Raw genomic sequence first — 26525 nt, forward strand, 5'->3', positions numbered from 1 at the left:
AGACACTGAGTCCAATTAGACCAAATGGTATATGGACTAAATGGCTATTGGACCTACTGGTTATTAGACGAAATGGTGAGTGGACGAATTAGCAATTTTTTGTAGACCATGTGAATATTGGACGAACTGATGGTAGACCAAATGATAGTAGACGAGTTGGCAATTGGACAAATTGGCATTAGACGAATTGGAAATAAACCCCCATAGTTAACCACAACTATAGGCTGTGGTTTAAGTTACACTAGAGCTCAGAATATGGGCTACCAAGTTTTGCACATTTTCCTCCCTCAGGAAGAGGTACTACAGAAAGAAGTAGATCAGGTCCTCTCGGAGGTTCGTAGGAAGAAACAGGATGCTAACAAGACCATGGAATTATACCGAGCTCTTCGAAAGCTAAGGCACCTCAGGAAGGAATCTGCTGAGAAAAAAGGTAATTGTCCTTGGCGATTTCAACTTATTAATTTCAAATATACATCAAGTTTTAAAGGCATTGGTTGCCACGGATTTTACTTTTAAAAATATCTGAGCTGTAAGGTCCCAATTATTACGTATGTCTGTGATATCTCATATAATGAGCCCTAATAAACTTAAAACCTGAAAGTCGTTAGTGCTTCAAAAAGTTAAAATGTACAAGTGATCAGGCATATATATTTTTTTTCATTTTCGGGGGCTACTTTTCACAACTTACTGGTTCAATCTGCAACATTGGATAAGCGTTAATATTGCAATAAATTGGGATTTTCCAGGGCTCCTTTTTATGGAGGGGGGGGGGGGGGGTTCCAGGGTTCCCTTGAGCATCTTGGGGGCATAATCACCCTGAGCCATAGGGTGATTTTTTTCCCTGCAAGTGACTGGAAACACCATCCCAGCTTTGCATGTTACAGATATATCGCAAGAAATTTTGGACGGAGGGCTTTTTAGGGTTGACAAATGCCTTGTATCCTCCAGAAAAGGTGGGGTAAGTTGTGACACTTTTTGCTTTTTGCATGTTAGAATTGATATGATTAATAATCTTGTAGAAATAAGTCCCTTGCCTTAAAATTTAATTCTGAAATATATACATATATAACTTTCTACCCCCACACTGAAAGTCATTGTCCCTTTGTAAAAAGAGGTGTCATATGGCTCAACTTGCCCCATCTGTGGGGTAAGTTGAGCCACTTTCTGGGGTAAGTTGAGCCACAAAAATTATGTACAAAATGTATGGGGGAAGAACCAGCATGTCATTTAAAGTCTTTTCACTTGCTAATTCTCTATAAATACTAACATCCTCTAAAAGGAAAAAATCAGTCATGTAAATTTGCTCCTTTCTGCCTGCATATTGATATCTTTTTTAAGGTTTTTTTTTTTTTTTTTTTTATACATTACCATAAGAAGAACCATAGCTCAACTTGCCCCATGTTGGCTGGCTCAACTTACCCCAGTCCGAACTTAATGCGATAATTTCGCATCCACACATTTCATATGCATCCATCATATAAAAGACTATGACAATAATGAAGATCCATACCTGGACTAACAATGTTGTTCTTATGACTTTATTTTATTTAAAGACGTGTGTGTGTAAAAAGCACTCACCCTTTTTTACTTTTTTGGCTGACATATGTATTTTCCCCTCTAAAAAAGTACTTTTTGTTTCAGAGTTGAAACAATGTGGTGGGGTTAGGGATTATGCAATGGGTCATCAATACGTGACACCACCACAATGTCTGACTCATTCATTATTGGCCTGGGGCTGGTGGCTCAACTTGCCCCTATGCTCAACTTACCCCACCTTCCCCTACACTTTATGATAAATCCAGTTTTTAGGTACTAGATGGTGTTGGTAATTCCATTCATCAATCTTCAAGCACTAAGATGATTTCTCGCCCTACTCTTATTCATTTTTCACGTCTGTAGTTGGATACAAAGCACCAAAAGTGTTGGATGAGAGGTTCGAAAAGAAGATGTTATTCTTGGAGGAAATGATGAACAAACAAAAGCTGTTGTATGTCGAAGAAGAGAAAGCCCTTCAGGTAGGAGGAAGTCTATGTTTTATCGTTATTATATAAACTGTTAAATACACAGACCAAGTGTTGGAAGATAGTTTGTATAATATGATATACCATTGTCTACAGACATCACTCGTGCTATTTCGTAGACTCTTCATCCCACCCACGGACAAAAAAATCTGGTAGCTTTAAAGCACACTTAACTCACATTGATTCACATAGATACATTGGCCCGTATTCTGAAGTTGGGTTTAACTTAGACCATGGTCTAACTCTGTGCTAAAATTATGGGAAGCCAAACGTTTTAAAATTTTGTTTACAGTGAATGCTTCTCATGCTTACTGTGCTCTTTACTAATCCTTAAATGGTGAAGATAACTGTCATACTTATTCTTCCCAGGCAGTTAATAATGTTTTGGGAGTCAAATGAGCTCATACATTGAATCTCTACTGTTAGAGATTTATGTAACAACTGGCTTTCCATAGTTAAAACACAACTTCAAACCAGAGTTTAGATTAAACCCGACTTCAGAATACAAGCCATTATGTTATGATAATAATAACGCTTATTTACCCAGGGTAGCCACTTCAGCTGTAAATTGTTCTTCCAGCGGGCCGTGCATCACATAACTTATTATTATCCTTCTCCATTCTCATACGTCAAGCACCTGGGGGCCGTTTCATAAAGCTGTTCGTAAGTTAAGAGCGACTTTAAGAACAACTGGTGATCCTTTCTTGTGGTAAATGGTACATACACCAAAACGTTCATTGGCGAGGGTTTTGCATGTAAGAAAGGATCACCAGTCGTTCTTAAAGTCGCTCTTAACTTACGAACAGCTTTATGAAACACCCACCTGGAAAGAAGGCAGAAGGTCCAATTTTTGTCTCACCTGCATAGCAGAGTGAGACTATAGGCGCCGCTTTTCCGACGGCGACGGCGGCGGCGGCGGCGGCGGCGGCGGCGGCGGCGGCGGCGGCGACGGCGGCGTCAACACCAAATCTTAACCTGAGGTTAAGTTTTTGAAATGACAGCATAACTTAGAAAGTATATGGACCTAGTTCATGAAACTTGGCCATAAGGTTAATCAAGTATTACTGAACATCCTGCCTGAGTTTCATGTCACATGACCAAGGTCAAAGGTCATTTAGGGTCAATGAACTTAGACCATGTTGGGGGAATCAACATCAAAATCTTAACCTAAGGTTAAGTTTTTGAAATGTCATCATAACTTAGAAAATATATGGACCTAGTTCATGAAACTTATACATAAGGTTAATCAAGTATCACTGAACATCCTGCATGAGTTTCACATCACATGACCAAGGTCAAAGGTCATTTAGGGTCAATGAACTTTGGCCGAATTGGGGGTATCTGTTGAATTACCATCATAACTTTGAAAGTTTATGGATCTGATTCATGAAACTTGGACATAATAGTAATCAAGTATTACTGAACATCCTGTGCAAGTTTCAGGTCACATGATCAAGGTCAAAGGTCATTTAGGGTCAATGAACTTTGGCAAAATTGGGGTATTTGTTGAATTACAGCCATAAATTTGAAAGTGTGTTGGTCTAGTTCATAAAACTTGGACATAATAGTAATCAAGTATCACTGAACATCCTGTGCGAGTTTCAGGTCACATGATCAAGGTCAAAGGTCATGTAAGGTCAAAGAACTTTGGCCACGTTGGGGGTATTTGTTGAATTGCCATCATATCTCTATAAGTGTATTGGTCTAGTTCATAAAACATGGAAATAAGAGTAACCAAGTATCACTGAACATCTTGTGCGAGTTATAGTAGTTTTCAAAATCAGCACTGCTGCTATATTGAATCGCGTGATGCAGGTGAGACGGCCAGAGGCATTCCACTTGTTTAAGTCTTTAGTATGACTCGCTAGGGATTGAACCCTTGACCTCCCTTCATGGGGTGGGTGCTCTAACACTGAGCCACAAATAATGAATATCAGTGAGTGCATTAGTAAAAATGATATGCACGAGGAACAGTTCTGAGATAACAAGTTTGTGTAAAAATACCCTATGAGTTTAAATAATTCTCATTTATTTATAGTTGATAATGACTTGAGATACAATATAGAAAGAGGTATGAATTGATGTCTGATGATTCAATGAATACATAGTAAAATCATTCTCAATTTCATGAGAAAATTTGATTTTATGGAATTTATTTTGCATGTACATGAGCGATTGAGGAGCTGCTACTTTAATTGTGATGTCACAAAACCAAGAGTTTAGAAATCAAATGACTCTTCTAAACTTTGATGGTCTTTGGCCAAATCTTCATCAGTATGCCTGTTTTGTTTTCCTTTTATTTAAATCAACCTCATACCTGATTGAACTTTCCCTTTAATATCCAAACCGCCATTCCTCCCACTGTCAGTCTTACTCCTTGATATATTTTTTTAAGAGGCTGCCATCATTACCAAGCCTAATTGCTCATGATAGTGGTCTCCTGCATTCCTCTAAATTATCATTATGTTAAATGAATAATATATTCTGTGATTTATTTTCATTGCTTATATTACGACCAACATATTGTTGCTTTGTTATATTCTCTGATGTGAATGCAGAAATGAAATCAAATCAACATCAAATACATGTATGTTCTTCTACAGGTGATGTTAGAGGAGGAACATGAAGAAACTAGAGAAAAGGCAAGACAGAAGAAAGAACTGAAAGACAGGAAAAAGGCAGAAAAAGCATGGGAAGAACAGGAGGCGGTAATCTTTGGAAACGGTGAGATGCACTCTAATTCAAATTCAGTAAGGTTTTATTGTCTCGCCTGCATAGCAGAGCGAAACTAAAGGCGCCTTTTTTGCGACAGCGGCGTCATGAACATTAAAATCTTAACCAAGGTTAAGTTTTTTAAATGTCATCATAACTTAAAAAGTATATGGACCTAGTTCATAAGACTTAGACATAAGGGTCATAGTGTATCACTGAAGATCCTGCCTGAGTTTCAGGTCACATGATTAAGGTCAAAAGTCACTTAGGGTCAATGAACTTTGGCCATGTTGGGGTTATTTGAGGAATTGCCATAATTTTAAAAGTTTATGGATCTAGTTCATGAAACTTGGACATAAGAGTAATCAAGTATCCCTGAACATCAAAGTTTATGGATCTACACGTATGTAGTTCATTAAACTTAGACATAAGGGTTATCAAGTATGTTTTGCACATTTCTTAGGTCACAATTATATATGGTCAAAGGGCATGTTGGGTCAATAGACATAGTATTTTATTATCATATGAGTGTTTTTGTGAATAATTATTCAATAGCTGTTTTCATATCCAGCACTGTTGCTATATTGAATTGCGTAATGCAGGTGAGACTGCCAGAGGCGTTCCACTTGTTTTTAACTATATGCACTGCTTTCCGACGGCGGCGTTGGCGGTGGCGATGATAGCATCGTCAACATTGAAAGCTTAACCAAAGTTAAGTTTTTGAAATATCATCATAACTTAAAAAGTATATGGACCTAGTTCATGAAATTTGGACGTACATGTATTACTTAACATCCTGCCTTTCATTCAGGTCACATGACCAAGGTCGAAGGTCAATTGGGGTCAGTAACCTTAGGCCATTTTGGAGAAATCAAAATCTTATAAGGTTAAGTTTTTGAATTGCCGTCATAAATTTTAAATTATATGGACCCAGTACATGAAACTTGGACATAAGGGTACTGGTGTATCACTGAACATGCTGCCTGAGTTTCAGGTCACATAATTATGGTCCAAGGTCATATAGGGTTAATGAACTTTGACTTTGGAGTTTTTGTTAAATTTCCATCATAACTTTGTACAGAATATATGGATCTAGTCTTGAAACTTGGACATAAAAATAATCAAGTATCAAGGTCGAAGGTCATGTAAAGTCAATGAACAGTTTTATTAGGTGGTCTGTCGATGACAGATCACCTCTTGATTTCGCTAGAATTTTCTTTCTTTATTTATTCTTTATTTATTTTTATTTCTTCCGTACACTTTTTTGTACACGCGTTCACTCGAAATCGACATGGTCAATTTCCTTCAAATTTCTGTCAGTCATCAAGCCCTATGATTTCAAGTTAAATCAACTTTTTCAAGGTCATTAGGTCATCGTGACGTCATCCAGGCGCCATTTTGTAAAAATCAGGTCATTATCATATCTCGATAACGAGTCATCAAAAATCAACTCTATTTGGTATACATCAACTTCAGGTCAACGGTCAACTAAAAATTTCATCAAATTCCGTGCGCGCACCTCGACGCGCACGTACGCGCGCATTAAAATTTTAAAATGCTCAAATTCGTTCCAAATTAATTTTCCATACGTTTCAGGCCATTTTAAGCATTTTGCAAAAAAACGCGCGCACGCACATGTGCGCGCGTTTTCGCGCATAATTGCATCTTCCAACATAGAATCGCCAAATTTTTTCTGTCATCATATTTGGCACATTTTTTCAAGCATTTTGATACCTTGATCAACCTTCTACGACAAGTAATAACGAAATTATCACCCGTTAAACTTTGCAGCACGTGTGCGCGCGAGCTCTCACTACAGGCCATATATGGGCAAAAACATGTCTATTGAAAATTCACTGTAGCTCTTTAAATAGTCCGTTGACCCCAATTTTTTTTTTCATATATCGATAGAGTATGAGTTGTAGATTTGATTTCATGTCACCATTGTCCCTCAATTTGATCATGACGTCATCAAAATTGCGCCTAAACTGAAAATTTCATTTTTTCAAAAATGACGTCATCAAATTTATGCAAATTTGATCATAACTCCGTGAATATTGATCATTTTTCGCCCAGATTTCGATATGTTGTAGTTTAGAATGTACTCTTTCTCGTCAGTAACCATGAATTTTCATTTTGAAAAACGCATCATGGTGTAAAATTGCGATGAAAAGAGGCATGTCATTTTTCCTCATTTTACGTGTAATCTCTATGGGACATGACTTTTTCTCAAAACTAGATTCTACATTCCTCTATTTCGTGAGCTATATCTCCATTTTTTCTTGTTAGTTATCCCTGAGCTTTTGGTATGATGTAGCTGAGATTCTAAGCTTTCGGAAGGGTGCCCTCCATTTTTCGATCAGATGCCAGGATCATGCCCGTTTTTCGCTTGCAAAATTGGATTTGTAATTCTCAAATTTGCTTACGTGTAATCTCTATGGGAACGTGTAATCTCTATGGGGAATATCGTGGCTCAATGGATAACGCACTTGACTTGAGTTCTCGGGGGCGCAGGTTCGAGGCCTGGGGGTGAACAAGATGATTTTTTTTTTCTTTTTTTTTTCTTTTTACCACCTCGTACATGATCCTTTATGATAATTAAAAGGTATGAAAGTTAAAATTTAGCAAGATTAAACAGATTATAATTACTTTTTTCATATCACATGTATTTTCATATATCAAAGAGACCCTTTTCACAGTGCTTTATCATCTCCCGTCTTTCACAAGTATTCCATCCATAATGAACATTCCGTTGTCATCATGAAGATCATATTGATCTGCTTGAACATGGTAATAGTGATCATGATGGCGAGAATAAGGACAGACCACCTAATTCGTCCGCATGACGAATTAAAATCTAGTTAATAATAATAATAATAATGAAACGTTTTTGTATAGCGCAAAATACATAAGCAAAGTTGCATGTCTCTAAGCGCTTATTCCTTATTCCTTATTCAAAATGTGAAGTTAGTTACTTATTCCTTATTCATAATGTGAAGCTAGTTATTTATTCCTTATTCCTTATTCAAAATGTGAAGTTAGTTACTTATTCCTTATTCCTTATTCAAAATGTGAAGTTAGTTACTTATTCCTTATTCAAAATGTGAAGTTAGTTTCGTGTTACTTATTCGAAATACGCTTCGAATAAGTAACTACGCATTTCGAATAAGTAGCTACGTATTTCGAATAAGTAACAACGTATTTCGAATAAGTAACTACGTATTTCGAATAAGTAACAACGTATTTCAAATAAGTAACTACGTATTTCGAATAAGTAACTACGTATTTCGAAAAAGTAACTACATATTTCGAATAAGTAACTACGTATTTCGAAAAAGTAACTACATATTTCGAATAAGTAACTACGTATTTCGTAAAAGTAACTACATATTTCGAATAGGTAACTACGTATTTCGAATAAGTAACTACGTAAGTAACAACGTATTTCGAATAAGTAACAACATATTTCAAATAAGTAACTACGTATTTCGAATAAGTAACAACGTATTTCGAATAAGTAACTACGTATTTCGAATAAGTAACAATGTATTTCAAATAAGTAACAACGTATTTCGAATAAGTAACTACGTATTTCGAAAAAGTAACTACATATTTCGAATAAGTAACTACGTATTTCGAATAAGTAACTACGTAAGTAACAACATATTTCAAATAAGTAACTTCGCATTTCGAATAAGTAACTACGCATTTCGAATAAGCAACTACGCATTTCGAATAAGTAACGACGTTTTTCGAATAAGTAACAAGTAACTAACTTCACATTTTGAATAAGGAATAAGTAACAAGTAACTAACTTCACATTTTGAATAAGGAATAAGTAACAAGTAACTAACTTCACATTTTGAATAAGGAATAAGGAATAAGTTTCTAACTTCACATTATGAACAAGGAATAAGTAACTAACTTCAGGGACCTCTATAAAAGAGGTATTTTTATTTGAAAAGGGGCATATTTTCCACGAGGAATCAGGGGGGGTGGGGCAAGTGCTCCTTTGCCCTCCCCCCTCCCGGTTCCGCCACCCCTGATTCATTGTTAATCACTGAAATACTAAATCTGCCAAAAGTAAGTCTCAGTTGATATTGTCCTCTGCAGCAAAATTTAACTCCGAAGTTCAACGGTACTTTACTTCGTTGGTGGGAAAACCCACTTCTTTGTATTCCATGACAAGTTGGCGATAATGTTGCCGATCTACCCAACCAGAAAATCGGGAACTATTTGCCATTATCATATTATTTCAAATAGAAAATATACAATGAACCGAGAAAAGCTCGTGAAAATAAAGGGAATGCTTGTAAAGAGAAGAGAACAAAGGATAGAGATAATGGAGGAGGAGAGGAGAGGCGCCTGTATGGCAGCACAGCTAAAGCTGGGGTAATAATAGCAGCGCTTTGTATCCTCAGGCAAAAAGCGCTTGAATCCAGCTATTCATATCATTGATATATTATTCTTGTTGTTATTATTATTATCATTATTGTTGTTGTTATTATTATTATTATTATTGTTGTTGTTATTATTATCATCATTATTATTATATTTATACAGACCGGTATACTTGTAATAATTATCAAGTTCCCAATAGAACATCTTTTGATACCACAATATGTTACATAATCTAGAAACCAATGTATACATTACTGACTCCGCATTAATGATGCTAATATACATTTACTAGTTGTATATAAATAAATAAATAAAAATTCATAACCAAGATGCTAAAGAATATGGAGATGATATCCATATCACCCGTTACATATCCATGAATGCATGAGGACATGAGCATAGGCCTACTTGTCTTGCAAAATAATTACTTAATTCTAATCATATGGTTTTAAGCCTACAGTTCAATTTGTTATCAATACATTGTATATCATCTTCCTAGTTTTTTGGTAAACTTATTAGTTTGGAAGATCCAGTGCCTGGAGGGTGAATGAATCATCAACGTGACCTACGGGTCTCCCATGTAGACAACTGCACCGGGGTTTTTCCCAAGCTGTTGCGTGCATAATTACAGCCGAGGATGAAAAATATTCATTCCAGTCAACCTATGCGCTAAATTTTAGTTTGATGTTGATTGACAAAAGTGTGTGCATACGATTAGCAATTAAACACTGGTTCTAGGAAGGGCAACTTTTGAATTCTCTTTTCCCGAATGAAGAAGAAAATCACTTAACTTTTGGAACTATTTGGCTGGTGGAAAAATAAGGTCTAAGTTATTGTTTCAGGTGATGAATTTTATCCCGTCACGGGTATCTTCATATAAGCAGATTTTTCTTTAAAATGAGCCAGTCAAGGTACCCTTTTCTGGTCAGATTTGGAATTTCAGATATATATCCGACTCACCGGAGTAAACATTCGACCCTCTGATTTTATCCTTATTGTGTGGTCTGTCTGTGACAGATCACCCATTAATTTATCCCCAAAAAAAATTATTTATTTTTGTAGCAAATTCTTGTCGCCAAGTTTTCTCCGAATTAGATCTATAAATTTTACTGAATTTCATGTCATCTATAAAGTCTATCGACATGTCATAATAAGCTTTTCAAGGGACCCCAATTTTACTATATTTCAATGAAGTATAAATCATAGATACGATTTTATGTCTCATTCGACCCTCAATTAAATCAAGACGTCATCAAAGTGGCGTCGGAACTAAAAATTTCCATTTTGCGTGTTATTACGTCATCATAATTATGCAAATTTGTACGTAAATATTGATAAATTTTCGCCCAATTTTCGATATGTTGTAGCTGATTGCTTATTCTTTCTAACGCTTTCCCTACATTTCTCATTTTGATGAACGAATCATACTGAAAAATGGCAATTTATAGGGGCATGTCATTTTTGATCGTTTTGCGTGTGATCTCTATGGGAGATTACTATTTCTGAAAAAAAATTGATTCTTCATTCCTGTATTTTCATGAGCCACATCTCCATTATTCATCGTCTGTTCACGCTGAGCTTTGAATATATCGTAGCTGAGATTCTAGCTTTCGCGAGTGTGCCCTCGATTTTCTGATCAGATGCCGGGATCATGCCCGTATTTCACTGCAAAATTGAGTTTGAGATTCTCTTAGTTCAGCACAATTGGTAAGGCATCAGACTTGCGTCTCGAGCAGTCATGGGGGCATGGTTTCGGGTCCGTTCGTGGGTGAACGTTTTTTTTTTCTCTCTTTTAACAATTTCGCGCATGGTCCTTCATGACCATAAAAGGGAATAAAAGTTAAAATACTGAACAATCAAAGATATTAAAATCACCCTTTTTATTATTTTTTTTTATAATCTAGCTCTATTGGTGATGAGATTTTTTCAAAAGATTGATTGCTTGATTGCATTTATTCTTTTTCATTCCAAAATTTAACAAAAGTTACAATGTATAGCAAAACACAAAAATATAATATACAGAAATGAAAAAAGGGAGCCCATTGGAAAGCAAAGCTTGTTAGTATGGGTTCCCTGCAATAAATAGTTAATTAAAGTATATCTTTGATCAATGAAATTCAATTTGTAAATTAAAAAGGTTTGTACAATGACAAAGGATACTAGTGGGGTCAAGCTTTTTATGCCTACTCACTATGTTAAAATTAACAAAAAAATATTATATTATACCCCTGCTGTGTAAAAAAAACCCTGAGTTCAGCAGCCTGTTGCATAAAACCCCCTACCCGAGAAAACTCTGGCAAAAACCGAAAACCAAGGCCAGTCTGACCTCTGCCACCGACTTCAACATAGGGCAAAAACTCAGGTAAAATACTTCTGAGTCCTCCCAGGCAAAAAGCCCCATGCAACAGGCCCCAGGAGTGTGTGAACAGACAATCACTTGGACAAGACAGGACGAATACTAAAAAACAAGACAAAAACAAAAAAGGCACACACACACAAACAAAAACAAAACAGGACAGAACAGGACAAGACAGCAAAAAAAAAGGAAAAGAAACAAAACAAAACACACTACAAAACATAGACAAACAGGAAGATTAGTAAAGCAATAGAACTAGACATTAATATGATAGGAAGAGAGAGAGAGAAAAGAAATGTGAGAGGAGAGGGGGAAAGAGAAGAAGGAAGAAATAAGAAGGGAAGAACAAAAGAAGTGGTAGCTGCTTTACACAGAAATGTTTGAGTTCTGGGGTTTATACCCAAGGATAAGAATTTTCTTTAACCCTCGACTGAAACTTAAATGTGTTGGTTTGTTACGTAATGATTCTATAAGGGAGTTCCAAAGTTTGATACCTGTAAAAATAAATGTTTGATTCAAAAGGATGGTTCTAGCTCTTGGTGGATGAAAGAGCCCGGCGGACCTAGTAGGATAATGATGAATATCGACATTTTTAGTAAACATGGAATAAAAAATATTTGGAAGTTCATTTTGATCTAAACTATACATGAGTTTTCCGAGATTGTATCAATACAAGTCACCAATCTTCAAAATATTATATTTATAGAAAAGTTCGTCAGTGTGTGAACGAAAATCTGCATGACAAATAATACGAATAGCCTTTTTCTACAAAAGTAAAATTCTGTTCAGGAGGCAGTCAGCACAATTTCCCCATGCTGTTATACCGTAGTTTAAATGAGGCAGGATCAAAGTTGAATACAAATTAAATAGTACATGTATATGAGTGGGAAAAAAAAAATTTACTTTGTTTATGATACAAATATTTCTCGAAATAATTTTTACAAATGTGATCTACGTGTTCTTTCCAGGAAAGATTATTATCAATAGTTACCCCAAGAAATTTAGTACTGCCAACTCTTTGTAAATTAGTATTTTCGAAAATTATATTACCTGGAAGTTCATCTATGATATTACTAAAGAGTATATAATTTGTTTTTTGGAGATTAAGGGATAGTTTATTAGCTTTGATCCATTCAGATACATGTACTAGTTCGTGATTAATGGTGGCAAGCAAATGGCGTGGATCCTTATGGGAGAAAAAAATATTAGAATCGTCAGCAAACAGAATAAAGGATAAATTATTGGAGGACTTACAAAAATCATTTATGTATATAAGAAAAAGTAGGGGACCCAAAATAGAGCCTTGTGGAACCCAACAAGTAACAAGTTTTGTTTCGGAGTTAAAGTTTTCGACAGAGACAAATTGTTTTCTATTGTCTAGGTAGTTCCTGAACCACTCCAAGGCTATTCCCCTGACTCCATAGTAATTAAGTTTGTGTAATAAAATTTCATGAGTAATGGTATCAAAAGCCTTGGAGAAGTCCAGGAACACCCCAACAGTATGTTGAAACTTGTCGATTCCGCTGGCAATCTTATCAACTATTGTTAATAATGCATGTGTAGTATTATGATTTTCACGTAAACCAAATTGCAAGGTATAAAATAAATCATGCAAATTAAAGAATTTCGTTGTACGAACAAATATCAATTTTTCAAGTACTTTAGACAAAAGATGATTAGGATGGAAATAATATTGATGTTGATGTTGATGATGATGATAATTATGATGATGATGATGCTAATGATAATTATAATGATGAATATGTTGATGATGATGATGATTTTAGTGATATCTATTTGAAGTTAGTTGACTCTATGGAAAGTGATGACAGACCACCTAATTCGTCGCCATGACGAATTAAAATCTAGTTATTTTCATATAAATGGTGTTTTTTGTGAATAATTATTGGATAGTTGTTTTCAAAGTCAGCACTGCTGCTACATGTTGAATCCCGTAATGCAGGCGAGACTGCCATAGGTGTTCCACTTGTTTCTTATATTTTATTTGTTCTGATTTTCAGCTGAAGAGGTAGAACTAGGACATCCTTTATTCATGTTCAGACAGTTTTATCAACAGGCAAATCATGATCTCCAGTCATTAATTAATATCAGGTTAGTATCTTAAAACTTGAAAGATCGTAAACATTGGCTAATACTGCAAAGGCCCTTTATCCAAAAAAATATTGACCTTTGATGTGTGTTGTAAATTAGAGGGAAAAAATAGTGCAGACGCATTCACAATAAAAATCTATCATTCATGTAATCTCCTTTGGATGCATAATACATTACAAATTAAATATTGTGGTAGGCTAGCATATGATAATTAGCCTTAATTGCAAAATCAGCGATACAATTTCTTCATAAAAAAAAATTCTTTAAAATCTACTTGAAGGATCTTTCTGATGAGCTGCTCATCTGTGACGTCATAAAATCAAAACTTTAAAAGTTCATGAATCTGTTACTCTTTGACAGGCTTTCATCAGATCTTCAATATTTTTCTCTATGTTTTCTGCTTAATTAAAACTAAGATAATGATGAAGATATTAGTCATTAAAAAATATAATTATTTTCAGCTTGGAGTACCCCTTGTGTAATAAGCAACAGTTAAGTAAGTTTTAGTTTTCAGATCTTTTTATTCTGTTGTACAGTTGTACCAGTATCCTAATAGTGTTACCCTATCTCTTTTTGTCTCTGCAGACGCCAGTGGGATACGTTTATCGTTCCAGAGTCCGATCTAGCAGGATCAAGAATTCCAGTGTCATGGGTAATGCCCTCGGACCCTTCGAACCACATCTGGGAAACAGCGATCGTTGATTCCTCTGGCACATGACACTCAGAAACACTGTTGAAGGGCGTGATCAGCCAACGTTCACGTCACATCTAAGGAAACGGCCATAGTTGATTTCTCCGGTCCATGACACTTGGGAGACATTGTCGAAGGCCATGTCTTGATCTGGCCCTTCAAATCACATCTGGGAAACAGCGATTGTTGATTCTTCTGGCACATGACACTCAGAGACATTGTTGAAGGTCACGATCAGCCACCCATCAGGTCACATCTGAGAAACAGCAATTGTCGATTCCTTTATAACACATTGCATTCGGAGATATTGTCATAGGACATGATCAGCCATCCAAGTCACATCTGGAAACAGCGATATTGATTCCTCTGACACATTGCAGTGCACTCAGAGACATTGTCGAAAGAAATGATCAGCCATCCAAATCATATCTGGGAAACAGCGAGTGTTGATTCCTCTGGCACATCATACTCGGCAATAATGCCTCTGATCGATCAAATCACATATTGGAACCAATGATTGTTGATTCCACTGGTAAATGATAGACAAACAAAGGATAGATAAGAGACCATGTTGAAGGTTAAGGCCTTAGACCTTTCAGGCCACATCTAGACAAACGTGGTTGTTGATTTTTCTAGTATATGGCACTCGAGAAAATGTCAAGGTCAAAGGTCGAGGTCACCATCATGAGATTAATGGTAAAGGTAACATTTGTAATGATATTATGAAGGCCATGTCAATTCGAATCAGTGATAGGGCAAAATGCCATTATGTGACCAGAGCTGCAAGGATTGTCTATTATATTCTAGGTTTTAACGTCATCTCAGTGAATATAACAGCATTACATTCACCGAGGTAACGTCTGACAGTACTTACAAGCTGCAGCATTGCAATCAGGTAGTTTGCTTGATGTACAGACTAGCTGTGTATTTCAATTATGACGTAGACATATTGGAGCTGCTAGCAAGCAGTACGAGTTTGAAGGCCTCTGTCACATCAAGCATTGCATGTGACTTGAGGGCAACTATTTTTGCTACCCGCAGGTCGCCCGCATTGACAGTATCTCACACACAGTTGCCCACAGAAGCCCACACAAGTGTGATTTGCATGCAGAAAAGTTTTGAAAATACTAAAAAAATTGTTGCAATGAGTTGCGGGCAATCGCCCTCAACTCATTCCCAAGGCTTGCATGGAACGATGTGACAGAGCGTTAACTTATAATGTAGCTATTCAGACTCTGAGGGCGAATCTACATACACGTAGACTATGTTATGTAACAGATTTCACCTGACTTTTTGTTTCGTAAGTAACATCTCATCTTACCTCCAAAGTAAGTATCTTTCCTCAGCGCTGTGCACTTATGGTAAAATATAATCCTTGGAGAAAATATAACTCTGTTGGGGAAATGGAATGTTATATTCAACCTCAAAGCAGGCATTATCTTATACTATGCATTGAAATTATTTTTTCTAGTGATAACTGAAGTACTGGTCATGGGATGATTTTCAAACTTGAATCATGTCGGCTATGCAATGCATATTGGAGGGATGATGATTAGATTTGGGGTCACAGGTTCAAAGGTCACAGAGGTCATTGGTCCATAGATATGCTGTCCTTATAACTACTAAATAGTTCTTTAAGGATTCAACTTAAGAATTCATTCCATGTTAAAAAAAATTGAATGGTAGGTTTGCTTTGTTTTCAAATGAATGCCTGATATTTGTTGAAATGGATTTGAAATTAATATGTTAGTAAAAAACACAATTTGTCTTGAGAGTCTGTCTGTGTACTTGAGTTGTACATGAATATGGTACAGCAGGGAGAGGTGTTAGGTCATTTCTTGAAGTATACCATCAGAAAAAATGACACACCTAAATATATGAAAAAACTCGTCATGGACACAACTATTTTTATACCTCTTTGCCCCCCATTGTCAAAAAGCAGTGAATTTGTACATGCAGAAAAAAATGGCATCTGATAAAACGGAACAAAATACTCTATTTTCACAATAAAAAGGCAAATTCGTTCTATTTTTTCCACAATAGATGTCACTAAAAAGGGATGACTCTTACTTTTATAAAATCATTCGATCGGACAAAATTAATTTTTAAAGTGGCTTTTGAGGTGTGTCGGAAAGGGGCTTTAAAAATCCAAGTCTTATTAAGAAATTGAAAGGTCACCTGTTTTAAATTTTGACCCTGACCCTACCAAAAAAAAATCAACCTTATAAAAAGGGGGGGGGGCATGAATACATTCAGAGTATATGTGCAAGATGAGATAAAAATTGAGATAAAGAAAGAAATAGATTGATAGATGTCGAGGGAAGGAGAGAGAAAGAGTGAGATTATTTTGTAACAAAAATATATGTGGGTATTAAGGAACAAAACAAAAACAGCGTCCACGCCTAATTATTTTTCTTTTTCTTTGAACTGTTTGCTTATCATATTTTTTGCTTTGTTTATATTAGGCCTATTTTCTAAAAAAAAAACATAATTTTGACAATGATAAGTAAGTAAAATAGGTGCTTGTTAACGTTGTTCGCTGCTTTTTCTTATACTTGTACCTACATCTTGAAAATGAGTTTTCCACTGCTGGCTAGCTCGGCACCGTTGCATATTATGGTAACTTTGCATCCAATGGTAACTACCATGATAACGCTGATTAACAGCCAATCAAAATCAAGGATTCTATGCAAGTTACCATTGGATGGCTAAGTTACCATAATAGTAACTTTTTTGCAAAGGTGCCCTGGTAAAAATTTCATTAAAAAAGTTTAATAAATTCTAGAGGTAAATTTCCAATTCGTCTACTGTCAACTCGTCCACTCACCACATGGTCTACTTTCATTTAATCTAATGCCATTCCGTCCAACATTTCATCTAACAACCATTTGGTTCATTACCATTTGGTCCAATCATAACTTTGTCTAATCACCATTTCGTCTATGACCATTTTGTCTCAAAAAGTTGGTCTATCCATTTCAAAGTTCATTTTGCACAATTTAACACTTTTTTTGTCTTAGTCCAATTAGATCAAATGGTACATGGACTAAATGGCTATTGGACCAACTGGTTATTAGATGGAATGGCATTAGACTAAATGAAAAGTAGACCATGTGGTGAGTGGACAAACTGATGGTAGACCAAAGTGAGTTGGCAATTGGACGAATTGGAAATAAACTATTCTAGACATTTCTGAATTCAAAACGCCCTTCAAGTTCTACTGGACATATATTTTAGAATATATATCTCCCCTTTATCTCTTCGTTTCTATTGTTCCAGCCTGCTTACTTTGTGCAAGTCTTCAAGCCGACATTGTCAAGACCCATCTGTAAAAAAACCCATTTCTTTTAGGGTCTGTGCCTGCAGACTACACACACGTGGCGTGCATAAATGTAAACAATCGAAACAGAGCCCGGCCCGAGGCAAGGGAAGCTGCATTGAAGCAGCGCAACTCCAAAGTTAATCTAGCTAAGTCTTCTTGTAAGTCCTATTGATTTTCAATGTTCTCATATTAAAATTTGGCCTAAAATTTTGTATATGAGAAAAATCGCATGAAATGACGAAAACTCTGTAAAACTGCATCATGCAGTTGTGTTTAACGTCGACGTGTGCGATTTCTTGTGCACACGAGTGGAACTTGGAAGGGAGGGAGCTCGGGGGAGCTCTGGCCCGCTTCATGGTCCGGAGCTCAGCCTCAGGGGCGGTATTCTAAACATTGTCTTTTCTCCATATTTTATCTTTTCTCAGAGATATGACAAAATCGGTATTCTGGTGGATATCAAAACTTTTGTCACAAAAATTGTCAGAAATTTTGTCTCTTCTCTTTAGCGCGCACCAAAAATAGGCGGCTTTAAATACGCGTAATCCTAATTATATACAACTACAAAAGTACAAGCAAAATTCCAAAAGGTATGACAAAAGTTATGACAGGGCCAGGGGGGTAGCAGTCTTAAAATTTGTCATATCTTTTAGTACCAAATGTCTCGATACCATGCCGACTGAATGTCAAGCATAATAATGATATTATTAATATATTATTTAGATTAGATTGTGGTATTAGCATGATTAGTTTCACTCATCCATGACAATTTTCAAAATTATCTTATGCTACATTTAGTTAGGCCCTACATATTAATTCCTCCTTTTTTTCTCTGTTTTCCTTCCCGTGTTGAGACTAATTTCCCATAGGAGGGGACTCGGAAAACGAGTAATATGCTATTACTCGTTATCCGAGTCCCCTCGTATGAGAAATTGGCAGTCTCAACACGGGAAAGGGACTCGGATCACGAGGAGTAATTAGACAGTTAAAAAGTGTTCTTAATGTGATTTTCATTAATTTTAATGATTCTCAATATAAAAAATATTCATTTATCATCTCTAGGAAACTGTCTAAAAGTGGCAGAGTGGTTTTGAAGAGGAGGGAAATGAGGGGTAGATGAATATCAACGGGTTAATTGCCGTTTTTTTTTATTTTTAGGAGAGGGCACTTGGATCACGAGTAATATAGTAGTCCTCGTTATCCAAGTCCCCTCCTATGAGAAATTTTGACATTTTTAACACAGGGAGGGGACTCTGATCACGAGGAGTAATTAGACAGTTAATAGTGTTTTTAATGTGATTTTCATTAATGTTAATGATTCTTACTATCGAAAATATTCATTTATCAACTCTAGGAAACTGTCTAAAAGTGGCAGAGTGGTTTTGAAGAGGAGGGAAATGAGGGGTAGATGAATATCAACGGGTTAATTGCTGTTTTGTATTTTTAGGAGAGGGTACTCAGTCAGACCGCAGGTCCCTAATGAGCAAAAAGGCCAGATTCATCCAAATCATCTCGTGGCTGAATCCTCCTTGCAAAATCTTGTGATTCGTGAGATTTTCTTTCTCTAAGAATTTACCTGTTTTAACCTCAAGTTAAATGAAATATTATTGCACCATCAGATAGATTTCATATTGGTCATTTACTTTGTATACCATATTTTGATCAATAAGTAAATTTCTGGCCTGAAAATGTGCCTCTTCCTCTGTTTTCTTTTGCAAATTGTGCAAAAACTTTTTATTTTGAGCCTCAATGATATATATATATCACCATAAAGCGAAACTTCTTTACTTTCTCACAATGCCACTCTTGATACGCGGCACCTTTTAATCGGGTCAAGATCACACTTTTCCCACCAAGGTACAAGACGAGATTTCTGAAATTTTGTACTTGCATAAAATCCAGAGTTCTGATTGGCTGGATAAGGTTAACAGAACAACAGGCGCAGGTAATTTGAGGAGATTACCACATGGGAAGTGTGACCTTCCCATGAACCTAGGCACTGGAACCGTTGGAATTTGCCAGTGTGTGGTCTCTTTGACCAATCAGAGTGCAGTATTCTTGTTTTCAAGCTGCTTTATGTACTTGGCCAATGAAAAGTGTGATCTTGACCCGATTAAACCAATTATTATTTTGAAACCTATACCATTTTAAAGCATACATATTCAGCTTTATCATGATCTAAAAATCATTTGGGCTCAAACAAAAATAAAGTGTGAAAATAGCAGCTTTTGTCAGGTGAAAATAATTATTTTCTAGCATATTTTAGATCAAAATTTTAGCCTATATTACAAAATCTTTGAATAAATTTAAACACATGACCTGAAAGAATGATTCTTGTTCTTTACAATGATACCAAAATCATGAAATTCGATGCACAATTAGAGCAGCAATGACTGAATGAAAAGAGGTGTTTTGTTCCGCATCAAGCTCATTAAATATGCAAAACATCTCAAGTCATGAATATCACTTGGATGAAAGAAGCCACTTTCTTGGGACCTGCCTACAGACTGGGACTTGGATCACAAGTAATAGTACTCCTCGTTATCCAAGTCCCCTCCTATGGGAAATTTGACATTTTTAACACGGGGAGGGGACTTGGATCACGAGGAGTAATTAGACAGTTAAATAGTGTTTTTAATGTGATATTTTCATTAATTTTAATGATTCTTATCATCGAAAATATTCATTTATCATCTCTGGGAAACTTTCTTAAAGTGGCAGAGTGGTTTTGAAGAGGAGGGAAATGAGGGGTAGATGAATATCAACGGGTTAATTGCCGTTTTATGGGGGGGGGGGACTTGGATCACGAGGAGTAATAAGAATTTAATGTTTTTAACGCGATTCTTTTAATAATTCATATTATCAAAAATATACATTTATCATCTCTAGGAAACTGTCTAAAGTGGCAGAGTGGTTTTGAAGAGGAGGGAAATGAGGGGTAGATGAATATCAACGGGTTAATTGCCGATTTGTTTTAGAGGGGGACTTGGATCACGATCGAGGAGTAGTTCTATAGTTGTTTAATGCAATTATATTCTATTCATATGATCAAAATAGGAAACTGTCTAAAAGTGACACAGTGATTTAATTTGGATCAAGGTGGACTTGAATCACGAGGATATAATATGCAGACTCTACCTGACGAAATAAAGCAATGGAGACTGTTAAGAAGGACTGCAATTTGATTTATTTAGTAAAGACGTGATATACGAAATAAAGCATAATTGTGAGAAACATGAAAAGAGATTTATTTAGCATATACAATATAGTAGACGAAATAAAGCAATAAGGATACCGAAAAGAAGTAGATGCAATTCTGATTTATTTAGTAAATTAGGAATCGACGAAAATTAAGACTGAAGAGGAATAGGGCTAGATACAATTTTGAAGTTTATTTAGTAAAAACGTATACAAAATAAAGCAAAATTTTGATTGTCAGATAAACATGAAAGAGACAATCCTAATTTAAAAGTAGTTCTAGTAGTTTAATTACAAAATAAAGCAGTAGAGACTGAAAAAGAAGTAGATGCAATTCTGATTTATTTAGTAAATTAGGAATTCACGAAATAAAGCAATAATGGAGACTGAAGAGGGATAGGCCTTTTGAATTATTTAAACGTAATAAACGAAATAAAGCAAACTTGTCAGATTAATGAAAGAGACAATCCTAATTTAAAAGTACTAGTTGACGAAATGAAGCAATAGAGACTGAAAAAGAAGTAGATGCAAATTCTGATTTATTTAGTAAATTAGGAATCGACAAAATAAAGCAATGGAGACTGAAGAGGGATAGATTAAAAATTAGTGTCTTTTGATTTATTTAGTAAACACGTATATATATAGACGAAATAAAGCAAATTTTTTATTGTGAGAAACATGAAAAGATGAATATAATCCTGATTCATGAAAAGTACTGGTTAGCGAAATAAAGCAATAGAGAATGAAAAGAAGTAGATCGATGCAATACTGATTTATTTAGTAGACCCGATCGACGCCAATATAAAATGAAAAGAGACACATTACTGAGAGGTTGGTTGAGACAGGTAGGACATGTTTTACATTGTGAAAAATTGTCCGTGGATCCGAGTCAACGGGGACTTGGATCACGATAATGCCCCTTCATCTATACACAACAAAAAAAGTAAGTCCCCCCTAAATCAAATTGCTGTAATTTTTTAACGGAATAATTTTAAAATATGAAATTTCGTAGGTGGTTTTCTACACTCATTAGGCAACTCCTGGAATAAAATGAGATTCATCGATTGAGTCATGCATGAGTAATCAAAGATTGAATTAAAAATGACTATTTTTGAAAGTCACAAGAGTCGTTTTTCATATTGTGTAAATACAAAGTTGGGCAAAGCTTGTTTTTAGGTGAATTTTATGGTGTTCATGCTGTTTTACTATCCATCATTTTGATTTAGCCACTTCACACAAAATTTTGATATCGTATGTTTATGGTTGAGTGAGCACAATGTTTTGTGACGTATCATCATGGCAGTATCCCCTATACAACTTGTTAAAACATGTTAAAATTGGAAAATGTTGGTCGCTCCCCCAATTACTCGGCCCCTCCCCATTTCAAATTCTGGAATCTGGATCCACCACTGATTTGTCCATAAATTCAACTGATCGTGAGAAATTGTTAGGAAAAGGATGCGTTTATGCATTATAAAGAGTATTCATTCCCAGGTTTTTTAATGTGCTCGCTCAACCATGAAAATGCAAAAAGTTCGGAAGTGTGTGGTTATCAAACTGATGGATGATAAAAACAACAGCAATTAAGTCACATCTGAAACCGAATTTGCTCCCATTATTCACTTTATTACCCCTCAAAATGAGTCTGTGACATTGAAAATGCCTCTTTTCCCACTTTGATGCATGCTCACTCATCCATGATCAATAAACATATCGATTTCATTTTTACACAGAATTCTGCCCATAGGTTGATAAACATAACTGCCAAATGACATTGCTAAAGAAAGCCTTGAAAAAAAGTTCCACCATATTGAATAATGGGTCACTTATTCTTAAACATATGCACCCATAGTGTACACAATGTCTATGAGAGAGGAAGTCAAAATTTTAACAAAAATTAAATGAGGGTTTGTTTCATGGACGTTTTTTTTTTACTTCTGCCAACAATTTTTTCATGAAACTTCGCACATAGCTTAAGATTAACACTATCCAAAAGGCGCGCACACCAAAATAATAATTTGATATGGCACAGAGTGGGGCCAATGCCTTAAACTTTCTTCTCATTTGCATAATTTTCTAATATTGTGTGCTCACTGAAGCATTAGACATCGGGATTTTCATAAAAATCAAATCAAATGAACGATGCAAGGAGGTTTGTGACAAATATCCATAGTTAGCAATTGCATTTTTTCCAATAACCTATAAAAGAGCTAATCGCATTCCACATGTTCATTCAGGCATGAATGTTTAATTAAACGCATTTGAATCATTGAAGCATGTTAATTGGTCATGAACTTAACAAAAAAAGTTGAGGAAATCATTTCAGTTACCAAAATGAAACAATACTTGCCTATGATATTTGACATTCGTATTTTTTGCTTTCATTAAATGTTCATTGATCCGTGAAACGATGAATATTGTTGAAGATACTCTTCCCAAAAATAATTGTCATCATATTCAATCATTTTTATCGATAGAAATGTGTAAAAAATCCAATTATAGAAAATTTTGACTTGTGTTTATTCAACCATGATATTTAGCAAAAACCTTGTATCGCCTATTAGAAAGTACCTTTTACAAGCCTTCTGACTATTTTTCATGATGAGAATGTGGAATTCATTCCAATAAAGTGGAATCAAAATCATGATATTTGGCTTGTGACTTGAAAAGTGACAAATTTGCCTTCTGGCGGTGCTCACTGAAGCATGACATAAGATACGTCCACGACATTTACTCAGGGGGTAGCTTATAAAATTACCTACACGCTCATGTAAAAATATATTAAAAACTCGCATTGGTTAGGAAATTATGGATGTTTGTTTAAGGGGGACTTACTTTTTTTGTTGTGTATATATTGTCGTACTTAGTGCATAATTTCTGTTTCCACATTTTATTAAGATTACTATTGAGACCCCACCCCAATCTACCCCAGTCCCATGTTTCCCTCGTTTTGCATGGTCGACTCCTGACTATTTTTGCCACACACTGTATGAAAAATATATTAGGGTAACAATTTCATTTAGTATTTTTTATATTTTTTTTATTATTCTTTTATATTCATTCTTTTTTTTTCTATGAAAGAAAGGGAAAAAAAAACAACATTTAAATACATATGAAAAAACAAAACTGAGGAATAAGATATCAGCAAACAATAGGGGGATTACTTTCCGAAAACGATAGGGTTGTTGATCGAAGATCTATGAGATATTATATAAAAGAAAAATATTCGAACTAGAGAGGATAACGTTTTAACATCACTATATTGGCTATATAACCTCGTTCGTAGGATGAGTGATATCACTGTTCCCTGATACTTGTATTATGATCACGCATTTATAAGTAAAATCATCAGCCGCAGCACATGGTACGCGACAACCAGTGCCCCATTTCATAAGTAAATATGTGTTGGCCGTGGGGTTAGCCAGGAGGCTTCTAGAGAGTAAAAATCATTTACTAACGTATGCTTACTCTCAACAAAGCCAGAAATTCCTTCCCATTCGTCTGCACGCACCACCCCAAAACCTGAAACTTTTGCCCCCGAGATTTCTTTTTCCTTCTGAAAGATCTAGCCCTAAATCATGTACATGGGATACAACTTAATTTCCGACATTTCTAAGCTATCGATTTTATTTTTTAAACAAGAATTCATCAAAAAATGAGAAAAATATTATGAAAAGACGGAAGAGACTTGCCCAATGTTTACGCCGCCATCTTGTTTTTCCCCAATAGAAGGGGGTGTTTCTTAACAATTGCTGGTCTTCTTTATTTCTTTTAACATATTATAAAGCAATTTTAACATCTGCGTCTATTTCTTGAGAAAAATACAAGGTTTTCTTGATTTTACATTTTCCTCTAGACCCTCAATCTACCCCGGTACTCAAAAGGTAAAGTAAAGTCTTTTAATTGTCATTTTCCTTTGGGAATCTTTTCCAGCCAAACATTTACAAAGTGTGCTAACGCCATTGTACTTTGTTTTGGTGCAATATGAAATGTATGAAAAATAACATCATGTGCACAATATTTCAAAGATTGGTCATGATTACGATGCCTTCTTTTTAGCAGATCATGAATGGAACCATCATGGTGATGATCAAACGAGAATGCAAAGAAGAAGAGGAGGCGGAGGAGGGGATCTCTTGTGATGAATATAAAGAGTTCAAGTCTCGCTGTGGAGGTATGTATATAGCTGCTCCCAGTGCTAGAAGATGCATAAAAGATGGAATAAAATAGTTGCCTTAAGCAAAAAGTTTGGCCTAATTCAGGGGCGGAAATCTCTCTCAAAAGGTATAAAGGGGCTGGAAAATTTGACAAGCAAAAAAAAAGAAAAAAAGGTTATACCCAAAAAGTAAGGTCATCTCGTCCTCAAATGCATGTTTTATTTCGAATTTGAATGATGTATTTCTTACCATCATAAAAGACCACAAAGAGTAGGGGGACATTTGATATTGTGTCCCCCTGGGATTTCCGCCCATGGCCTAATTCTTAGTTGTGTGCCAAAATTGGAGGGGAGCAATGTCTTTTCAGAAAAATAGTAGACTTTAGTAAGTTGTAAATTAGTTGATAACCAGAATTTTTGTGTCCAGATAAAAGTAAGAAATTTGAAAGAATTTTGTAAACCTTCGAACATGAGCTGGATGAACAATGGACCATGTATGACAAGAGCTTTTGTGATATTGTGGCGTAACCGGGCCCTGTCGGGGTAGCGTTCTGCCGTCTCGCAGTCTCCAGAACCCGGTCCACGCTTCTCCTCACTTATATATCTCTTTTGGGCAGGTTCGCTCACAAAAGTCTATTGTGCAACGTGGTACACTCTCTCATTCCTCTTAAATACACCAAATCACCCGCTCACTCACCCTAAATCATGCAAATGAAGCAACTTGGGAGATATTCAATATACAGTTCAACTTGATTTATTCGGAGCTTACATCTTACAACCGCACGCCACCGCAGCTCCCAGCGAACTGACGTACTTCTCAAATAATCGCAAAGCATATCACAACTAAAATATCGCCCTCTACGATTAAACTATGAAATACATGTTAAAGGTATAACTCATTATGCTACACAGCCCCTCCCCAAGTCTGGGCTGTCCTCGGACCAGGTATATTAACAACAAAACATAAAAATGAATTTCTTCAAATGTTATCTCGCTCTTCCAAAGAAGAAAATAAAACATTAAAACATCGTTAAAAGTATACAGGTATATACATTGGCATAGTACATAAAGGGAGTACCGTTCTTACATTAACAACCAAAACAATCTATATACAGAAATAGATAGAAAGAGCAAACAGAGTTGTATTGAGATCAGAAAATGTCAAGATGAGAATGACATAAGAAAGGTTAGAAAAGAGGAAAAGGAAAACATGGAAGCAAAAATATAAAGCATACATCAAGGCATAAAACAACATTTTGAATACAAAATCAAATGCATCAGAGTCTTTTACTGTTTCTGGCACAAAGTTATAGTGAAAGTTATGTCCAATATCTATTCTGCAGATTTCTAAGTGCTAGAGGATTTCTTCTTGGGGTTTCTTCAAAGCGCATGTCTAGAACTACTTTTCATCATCTCGATCTCTCTCTATAAAGACTTCTTTGGAGGCCAAGGCGTTACCCTGTCGTAACAATCAGCGGATGTGCATCCAACGCAATTCCTTCGAACTATCTATCTGAAGAACAACATCACATGCCAGGTTACATTCCGACCTTGGTCAC

At 35.7% G+C, this 26525-nt stretch overlaps 1 protein-coding gene across 1 annotated transcript in view; it reads left to right on the plus strand.

The window, feature by feature from the left end:
* Nucleotides 1-16672, plus strand: part of LOC129262440 (programmed cell death protein 7-like) — a 33787-nt gene extending 17115 nt beyond the window's left edge. Inside the window, exons 6-10 of the mRNA XM_064099799.1 lie at nucleotides 292-430; nucleotides 1900-2015; nucleotides 4625-4745; nucleotides 13512-13602; nucleotides 14188-16672. Of these exons, the coding sequence (XP_063955869.1) occupies nucleotides 292-430; nucleotides 1900-2015; nucleotides 4625-4745; nucleotides 13512-13602; nucleotides 14188-14320 (600 nt within the window). The 3' untranslated portion in view covers nucleotides 14321-16672. The remainder of the gene's footprint in view (nucleotides 1-291; nucleotides 431-1899; nucleotides 2016-4624; nucleotides 4746-13511; nucleotides 13603-14187) is intronic.
* Nucleotides 16673-26525: the final 9853 nt, after the last annotated feature.

This window comes from Lytechinus pictus, chromosome 5, assembly GCF_037042905.1.
Source record: "Lytechinus pictus isolate F3 Inbred chromosome 5, Lp3.0, whole genome shotgun sequence".
NCBI lineage: Eukaryota > Metazoa > Echinodermata > Echinoidea > Temnopleuroida > Toxopneustidae > Lytechinus > Lytechinus pictus.